The sequence below is a fragment of the Coregonus lavaretus genome (genome assembly GCF_964263955.1).
Source record: "Coregonus lavaretus genome assembly, chromosome: 21".
Lineage (NCBI taxonomy): Eukaryota > Metazoa > Chordata > Actinopteri > Salmoniformes > Salmonidae > Coregonus > Coregonus lavaretus.
Window position 1 is genome coordinate 7,695,339 of NC_140008.1, and position 9,308 is coordinate 7,704,646.

General features: G+C 44.0%; 1 protein-coding gene across 1 annotated transcript; it reads right to left on the bottom strand.

The window, feature by feature from the left end:
* Positions 1 to 3,722: 3,722 nt before the first annotated feature.
* On the bottom strand, positions 3,723 to 6,180 carry LOC311148507 (uncharacterized protein C11orf96 homolog). The gene has a single exon (XM_084185488.1). It carries the CDS (start codon positions 5,836 to 5,838, stop codon positions 5,413 to 5,415), a length of 426 nt encoding a protein of 141 aa, XP_084041614.1. The 5' UTR covers positions 5,839 to 6,180; the 3' UTR covers positions 3,723 to 5,412.
* Positions 6,181 to 9,308: the final 3,128 nt, after the last annotated feature.

Genomic DNA, 9,308 nt, shown 5'->3' on the forward strand with positions numbered 1-9,308 from the left:
GCTTAAACAAATGTGGTTTCTACTGACAATTGAGATGTACAAACTATGGCATAATGGGACGACGAGCGGATAAGAGGCAATCCGTAATTTAGATTAAGACATTAATGAGCGAGCTAGGACGGACGTAGTCGAGCGAGCTAGGACGGACGTAGTCAATATAACTATTTGTTCAGCACTTTTGAAATGTACAGCGACAGAACTCAGAACATGGGCCGTTCTTACAGTATTCTCCCTGTACACCAAGTCAGAACCGTAGGATAAATAAAGGGGGCATATAAGCAGACAATGAAAGCTCTTACAATATTTGATTATTACATTTCTCTAAAACAGGCTATAGGCTACATGTGCACCACCAAGTCAGAACAGTAGGCTAAGTTATGAGGGGGAAAGGGACCAAATTATTACTGTGAGGCACATGGGCTACTAACAGCTTACTACACAACATACACTTAGTATTACTTTCTTAGCTACAGTATACATATCTCCCTGGCGTATTACATCATTTATGCAGCAGCATACAATACATTTTTGGACTCACCTTGTTGTGCTGTGATCACTTGAACAGGAAGGGGGTGCGGCTGTCCTTGTGGGCAAATGTTGAAATCAAACTTTGTCATCAAAGTCTGGCATTCTCTGGATTTATGGTGCTTTCAAGACAACTGGGAACTCTGAAAAAAACCAAAGTCGAATCATGACATCAGTGATCTTCCTGTCGGAGCTCTAGAAAGAGGCCCTAGTTCCAGAGTTCTCGACTTGGAATTCCGAGTTGGATGACCGTTCAAAACGTATTTTCACAGTCGGAGCTTGTTTTTTTCCCCAAGTTCCCAGTTGTCTTAAACTCACTGAAGTCTGAGATTTCCCAGTTCAGAGTTTCCAGTTGTTTGAATGCGGCAGAAGTCATGCTGGATTGACAACATGGCCAATGTATTCAATCTTTTCTAGCCCATGGTGTTGAATGTTTATCCTTTTAAGCTTGGAAAAGAGACACTTAAACCCAGACTTGGACCACACACCCACTCCACTGAATAGCAGGCTAGTGATTGCTTTGCAACGCTTGCAGTTAGCCACTGATTCCTTCCAAACCACTCCTTGTTGAATTTAAGATTTCCAACTTGTATAATGTTTATGTCCAATGGCCGACATGTTTTTATCTATAATTTCTCTTCATATGACAAGGATGGAAAAGGATTTTCCAGTAGATTGTCGACTTGATTCATGATGATGACTGGTCTAGCTTGCTAGCTAAGATTTTGAAAGTATGATGTTGACATGATATGGTAGATATAATGTGATTTGACATCATTTTATCTGTGGCCAATGACCTTGAGCCTTCTTGGATGGGCACTTCTGATGTAACTATGGCACAGCACCCAAGGGGCTTGAATTTTTTTGCCCTACCCTTAGATTTTGCAGCGACGTAGTGTCCCCATGAGTGACAGAACACTGAGCCAATCACGGCGCAACTAGAGAACATTACCAACACCTACTCCCTGTATCTTCCGTTGGCTGCCCCACCACCACAGAAAGTACTGAGCTAGGCTGAAACACCTGCATTTTGGAGCTGCCTTACTCAAGAAAGCAAAAAAGAGACCATGTTTGTATGCGGCTTTATTAACTCAAGGATTCTTTTTACATTGTTTGCAAACTGATATGTGACACAGATTAATGCCAAAATAACATCCAAAACAGGCAACAGCTAAACAGGCTAAAATAGTAATTATTACAGCTTTTAGGCTACCAACTGTTTTTGCTAACTGCATGGTTCAGGTGAATTCCATTTTAATTCAGTAAATTCAGAGAAAGAAACAAATATATTCAATAATAGAACATCTGAACAGGAAGATCATTTCACAATGTGTATTTTGATCGTCTGCAAATATGGGCACAATCAGGACAAAGGACACATGCTAGCACCAGGTATAAACGGGGCTAGAGATTCCTATCTCAATGAGACTTCACCTTCGGACAATGCATGGGCCATCGATAGTAAGCATGACACAAGCAGGAGTTCTGTGAGAGCCTTATTGGCATGGCTCTTGTCCCCACCAGCCTCTCTCTCCCTGAGACTCCATCTGATCTGAAACTGACCTCTTTAGGTAAGAGAACAGACTGTTACATAAGCAACATCAGAACAACCGATGATTCTACAATGCTGCCCGGAAACAAAATGTAAAAAAAAAAATCGTAACACAAACGCATCAAATAAACAGTAGACCTAACTGTTCATGGAGACCTGGGGTGAGAGAAAATATTAATTATACTCATATCAATATCCGAGCGGCCAAAATGCATCAGCACTGTGAAACATTAACAAAGATGAAACTGAACATGTTGAGCCGGAATGGTTCCTCCTGGCCAAAATGCATCAGCACTGTGAAACATTAACAAAGAGGAAACTGAACATGTTGAGCCGGAATGGTTCCTCCTGGCCAAAATGTCATAGGGAGTTAGCATCAGGGTCATTGAAGCTGTGTTGAGTATCTGACTGGGAGGGAGGTGTTGCCAATAGCCAGCCAAGTGTGAGGGTATGAAATTGAAAGACGCAGTTCATTTTGCTGACGTTTTTCGTACATCACATTTTCATCACTCTCTCCCATCTCCACGGCAACAGTATAAAAAATAGGTTGTGGGAGAGTGGCCAATCTGTCACCACGACACGAGAAATGAGAAACACATCTCACCTTCCTTCTCTCCTCTCTCCCCCGCTCCCTTCCTCCAGTCCTGCCCTCTGATCCGTCACACAAATGTTTGTAGACTTGAATCAGCTGGTAAAATAAGAGAAACCTGTTTGAGATATATGACAATTAGTGAAGTGCATGGTAAACACAGTGACTAGTGGGTGTTTGGGGGTTTTGAGTGACATTGGCCATTTATGTGCATCCAGCTGTCCGCACTGAGAGCTGGCCGGAGAACAGGAAGTGGTTTGTGTTTGGTGTGCTGGATCTGTTGACGACATGCCACTAGCAGGGTCACCCGAGCAGGGTCACAACCAATTCACACAACGTTGGTATGGATTGGAATAGAACATGCATGACATGAATGCACACAATCACACATGAATCAAGTGCACACACACACACAGTATTATCCCAAGATTTTGCTCTACTGTGATTTCCTTTCGGTGCTGCACGTGTACCACACACACATCAAAGTAATCTAACTACTTCTCTTTCTGTAGTTACATTTGAAACGGGAGGCCTACTTGTTGTATATCTGCGCCAACCATCAAGCAGGTGCATGCCTAATACAGTCTAGCATTGTTTGCTCAGTATTGCACTGGTAAAATGGCCACTGATGAACCTTGTAGGCCTATCATTTGTCACTTGTCATTCAGCAGCTGAGGTCATCAAGAGGCCTTCCAAGGGACAGCTGAGGTCATCAAGAGGTCTCCAGCTGAGGCACTTTCCCTCCACCAGGGTTTTGTTGTGGTTTTGCTCGCTGCTGATGCAAGCTGAACATGATTTATGTGCGTCATGATGGGGTAAGTAAGCGTGAAGAAGAAGGCCAAGTTCCTTGGTTGAGTGTTTATATGCTGGAAGGGGGGCCTAAGTGTCCCAGAACTCATTGCATATCCTATCCTATCCATGATATAATAGATTGATTAATATCATATCATAATATGAACCATTCAACGTTCAAGCCAAAATTTGACGTAAAGAATTAGCAACTAAAGTTCTATAGTGTTTGCATGTGAGCAAAAGAGAAAACAGCTGAATATATTAGCAAATATTTATTAAAGTACAACATAACAAATATAGATGTAAAACAGATGTATAAAGGCTATTTATCTTAGAAATCAAGAGTGACTTAAGCCAAAAGCGTCAACGACAAAATAACATTTATAGTTTCTGCGTGTTATAAACAAAATAAGAGAATACATATTTTCACATTTGGAAAGGCATTTCCCCCCCCCCAAAAAAAATCTTCAAGATGAAGGGTGAGAGGCGGTCACTAGCTATGGAGCTTAACACAGCAGGAAGAGCTGTGCCAAAGCGTTGCCAAGTAACTCCTGACATTAGTTACCATTGAATCACTTTCAGTGGTCGGTCAACGCTTTCAGAGTTTAGTCAGTCAAAGCTGAATGAGCCATTAAAAAAAAATAAAAAATCATGACTGCACTTCAATCTCCTTGAAGCAGAATATAATAGGTACAACATGGAAAAACAAGTTCAAATGTCCTCCTGTCCTGAAGTCGTCTGCAGTAGAAAAGGAATCTATCTGAAGTGGTGTATTCAACACTGCGTCAAAGCTCATGTGTTAACCCTAGCTTCTCTGAGAGGCGTTAGCAATATAATCCAGCCAGTGATATATATTACTAGGTAGAGTTCTTTACAAAAATGCTTCAAATGCATACCATAGATATACACTGAGTGTACATTTTACATTTTAGTCATTTAGCAGACGCTCTTATCCAGAGCGACTTACAGTTAGTGAGTGCATACATTCTTTTTTTTATTTTTCATACTGGGCCCCCGTGGGAATCGAACCCACAACCCTGGCGTTGCAAACGCCATGCTCTACCAACTGAGCTACATCCCTGCCGGCCATTCCCTCCCCTACCCTGGACGACGCTGGGCCAATCGTGCGCCGCCCCATGGGTCTCCCGGTCGCGGCCGGCTACGACAGAACCTGGATTCGAACCAGGATCTCTAGTGGCACAGCCTTAGACCAATGCGCCACTCGGGAGACATGTACAAAACATTAAGAACACCTCCCTCAGAACAGCCTCAGTTCGTCGGGGCATGGACTCTACAAGGTGATGAAAGCATTCCACAGGGATGCTGGCCCATGTTGACTCCAATGCTTCCCACAGTTGTGTCAAGTTGTCTGGATGTCCTTTGGGTGGTGGACCATTCTGAATACACATGTGAAACTGTTGAGTGTGAAAAACCCAGCAGTGTTTCAGTTCTTGACACAAACCGGTGCGCCTGGCACCTACTACCATACCTTGTTCAAAGGCACTTAAATATTTTCTCTTGCCCATTCACCCTAAGAATGGCACACATACACAATCCATGTCTCAATTGTCTCAATGCTTAAAAATCCTTCTTTAACCTGCCTCTCCTTCATCTACACTGATTTTGAAGTGGATTTAACAAGTGACATCAATAAGGGATCATAGCTTTCACCTGGATTCACTTGGTCAGTCTATATCATGGAAAGAGCAGGTGTCCTTAATGTTTTGTATACTCAGTGTATATCGATATGCTAATATACAGTATACTTGTATGTAGAAACATATATTTTCAAGAAGAATGGCCTCTATACACACAGAAGCAGCTTGGAGATCCGTCCAGTCCAGTCCAGTTCATTGGGCCCCCGTGTGAAGCAATATTAGAGGGAAAAGGGGGCGTGTGTAATTGCCAGGAAGGCGGTGTACACCTTTTTCTACTTCTCCTCAGGCCCCGCCCCTCACTGGGCAGTGTCAGAGTCACTGGAGTCAAGGCTTTGCTGTGGGGGCGTGGCTGTGCGGCGGCCGGTCGTCGGGCAGTAGAGAGCCTGTGTGCTCCTGCGAAGGTTCTCCAGGGACTGCAGGAAAGACCGGCGCGCCCTCTCCTCCTCCAGGGGCGAGGCGCCCTCCTCCTCCACCTCGGCGATCTCGGCGAAGGTGACGGGCTGGGTCTTAAAGCGGGCCTCACGGGGCCGCCGGGAGCGGCTCTTGCCACGAGCGGGCCTCTTGGGGACGGGGAGCTGCTGGGGGAACTCCTCCATGGTCGAGGAGAGCAGGTGGGCAGGCAGCATGTGGTGGAAGCCCTGGGTCTCCATGGGCATCTGACGGACAGCAGCCATGTGGTGGAAGCCCTGGGTCTCCATGGGCATCTGACGGACAACAGCCATGTGTGGAGCACTGAGTGTGAAAGCAGGTGTGAAAAGCAGTTGTTTTGCTCCTTCGTCTCTTTTCGCGTACCAAAGTTCTCCTCTCTCTCTCTTTGGTGCCTCCTCTTCTGTCAGAGGCTCTTTCTCAGCAAAGATAGTGAAGCAAAGTTCTCTCTCAAACTCACATAGAATCTCCTAAAGTCCTGGATTATGAAACTCAGTGGCAGTACCAAAGAGCTGCTGTGTCAGGTGTTGGCTTCTGTTTTCCAATTCTCCAGTATCTGAATCCTAGTAGAGCCTGTGTGAGTGGAGATCCGATATATTAGTCCACTCTGTTCCTCCTTCTTGATTCTCTATAGCTCTGCCACTGACAAAGACAGCTCCGGCAATGGCTTTTATAGCTCTCTCTCTCTCTCTCTCTCTCTCTGCCCGCTCTCTCGTTCTCTCCCTATGCCCTCTCTCTCTCTGTGCCATCAAACTCCCCCACCCCACCCCACCCCACCCCACCCCCAGTCACGGTTCCAGCTTCCATATCAGTCGCCCAGAGTCAGTCTCCCTAAATAAACAGAAACGGAGTGAGAGGAGCAAGGGAGCGAAGGGCGTCTGGTAGAGAGAGGGAAGAGTGGAGAGTAAAGGGAAAGACTGAAACTAACCAATAGATTTTGAGGTGTATATGGGTTAGACACTCTAAAACCATATAGCTAGTCAGCTGTGCTTGCACTGTATTTATGTGGGGATTGCGTACCTTAATGCCACTGTTTATCTTACAACAGTGGCATTAAGGTATGCAATCCCCACATAAAATGCATACATGTAGATACATACACATAGGAACACGCACGCAGAGAAACGATGAAGCACATTCAGGAGAATACCAAGGGGTTCAGAACATTATGTGTAGGACCAATTACCCATCGAGATCCTAAACTCATAGAAAAGAAAAGTGCTATCTACAACCAAAATGGTTATTCGGCTGTCCCCATAGGAGAACCCTTTTTGCTTCAAGGTACAAAAAAGGGATCCAAAAGGGTTCTGCGGCCGTCCCCATACGATAGAACCCCTTTGGGTTCCATGTAGAACCCTTTCCACCGAGGGTTCTACATGAAACCCAAAAGAGTTCTACAATTCTCTATGTTTTTATCGCTGACTTCATAAATTAAGACAATTTAATAGAAAACCTGTATTAAACAAAGATTGTAAAGACCACATACACACGTACATCTACTGAATGCACATATATGGACGTATGGGATCTGTACTCATCTATACAGGTGATATGAACTGGCAGAGTCAAAGTCTTTAGGCCTTGACTGGAAATGTCACCGTTGGCATGGCGACACATAGCCAAACACTGGCAAATCCCAGTGCGGTCCATATTAGCATAGCTGTCGTCATCACCGTCATCTCTGTAATGCATAGCGGTAATGACAAAAATTATCTCATGTGGCTGTGGATTGAGGCCATCTGTGAGGCACGTTTGTCAGTGCTGAGACGACATTGACCTCAAAAGCTGAGGTTTTGGCTAGGATGTCATGCAAGTGTTATGGCAATGACAGCAGGTTCTAAAATGGTTTTCATTTCATCAGGCATTCTTAGGATGATACCTCAGGAGAATTGAAAGGAGACTGGGTCACTGTATACCAATACTCTTCACTAGCACGCATTTGGGGCGCGCACACACACACACACACACACACACACACCAGGGGTGTAAGTAGATGTAAAGTCGTAAATACACCCATCAGCTCTATTTTTGGTAACTCAGTATGAAGGTCATTCCCTCCAGCCTCCAGTTGCCATTCAGGTGACATCACGTTCATATGACATTCTTGTTTGGTGGTAAGACCGTGTGTGTGTGTGTGCTTGTATTTGTGCGTGTGTGTGTGTGTGTGTGCGTACATGCAAATGACTTACTGGTTCTGTATCCACCCGTGCTCCTTGACGAATCGGCAGTGTTGCACCACGTTGGCCTAAAGACCTCTCTGGGGCAAAGGGTTGTTTTTCCTATTATGATCAGGCACATAATGCTTGTACTGTACATGAGGTCTGTAAAGACAAGGAGAAGGAACAGGAGGGTACTCTGCTCCATTCTGTCTTAAACCCAGGTCTGGCTGCGTACTTATGAAACTTCATTATTAACAAGGTCTGGTTGGTTAGTTATGAAACTTAATTATTAACAAGGTCTGGTTGGTTAGTTATGAAACTTCATTATTAACAAGGTCTGGTTGGTTAGTTACGAAACGTCATTATTAACAAGGTCTGGTTGGTTAGTTATGAAACTTAATTATTAACAAGGTCTGGTTGGTTAGTTATGAAACTTCATTATTAACAAGGTCTGGTTGGTTAGTTACAAATCTTAATTATTAACAAGGTCTGGTTGGTTAGTTACAAAACTTCATTATTAACAAGGTCTGGTTGGTTAGTTACGAAACGTCATTATTAACAAGGTCTGGTTGGTTAGTTACGAAACGTCATTATTAACAAGGTCTGGTTGGTTAGTTATGAAACGTCATTAACAAGGTCTTGTTGGTTAGTTACGAAACGTCATTATTAACAACGAGTCGCACGGAAGGATGGAAAACGAATGTCCGTGTTTTAATTAATGGGTAGGCTTGACTTTCACTTTCCATTGAATGTGTTAAGTGATGACAGAGGGTTGGAGGACAGGGGTCTATGGTGGAGTAGTGTTACATGGCTCAATAGAAGAGGTCCTCAGAGCAGAGGGGCTGAAGGATGTTTTTCAATCATGTGAAGGATAGAGGATAGAAGAGGCTTGTCAATCTGTGTATGTGTGTCATGTAACAAGGTGATATACACAACATTAACAAGGTGATATACAGTACAAAACATTAGGAACACCTGCTAACCAGGTGAATCCAGGTAAACGCTATGATCCCTTATTGATGTCACTTGTTAAATCCACTTAAATCAGTGTAGATGAAGGGGAGGAGACAGGTTAAAGAATGATTTTTAAGCCTTGAGACAATTGAGACATGGATTGTGTATGTGTGCCATTCAGAGAGAGGGTGAATGGGCAAGACAAAATATTTAAGTGCCTTTGAATGGGGTATGGTACACTGCTCAAAAAAATAAAGGGAACACTTAAACAACACAATGTAACTCCAAGTCAATCACACTTCTGTGAAATCAAACTGTCCACTTAGGAAGCAACACTGATTGACAATACATTTCACATGCTGTTGTGCAAATGGAATAGACAACAGGTGGAAATTATAGGCAATTAGCAAGACACCCCCCAATAAAGGACTGGTTTTGCAGGTGGTGACCACAGACCAGTTCTCAGTTCCTATGCTTCCTGGCTGATGTTTTGGTCACTTTTGAATGCTGGCGGTGCTTTCACTCTAGTGGTAGCATGAGACGGAGTCTACAACCCACACAAGTGGCTCAGGTAGTGCAGCTCATCCAGGATGGCACATCAATGCGAGCTGTGGCAAGAAGGTTTGCTGTGTCTGTCAGCGTAGTGTCCAGAG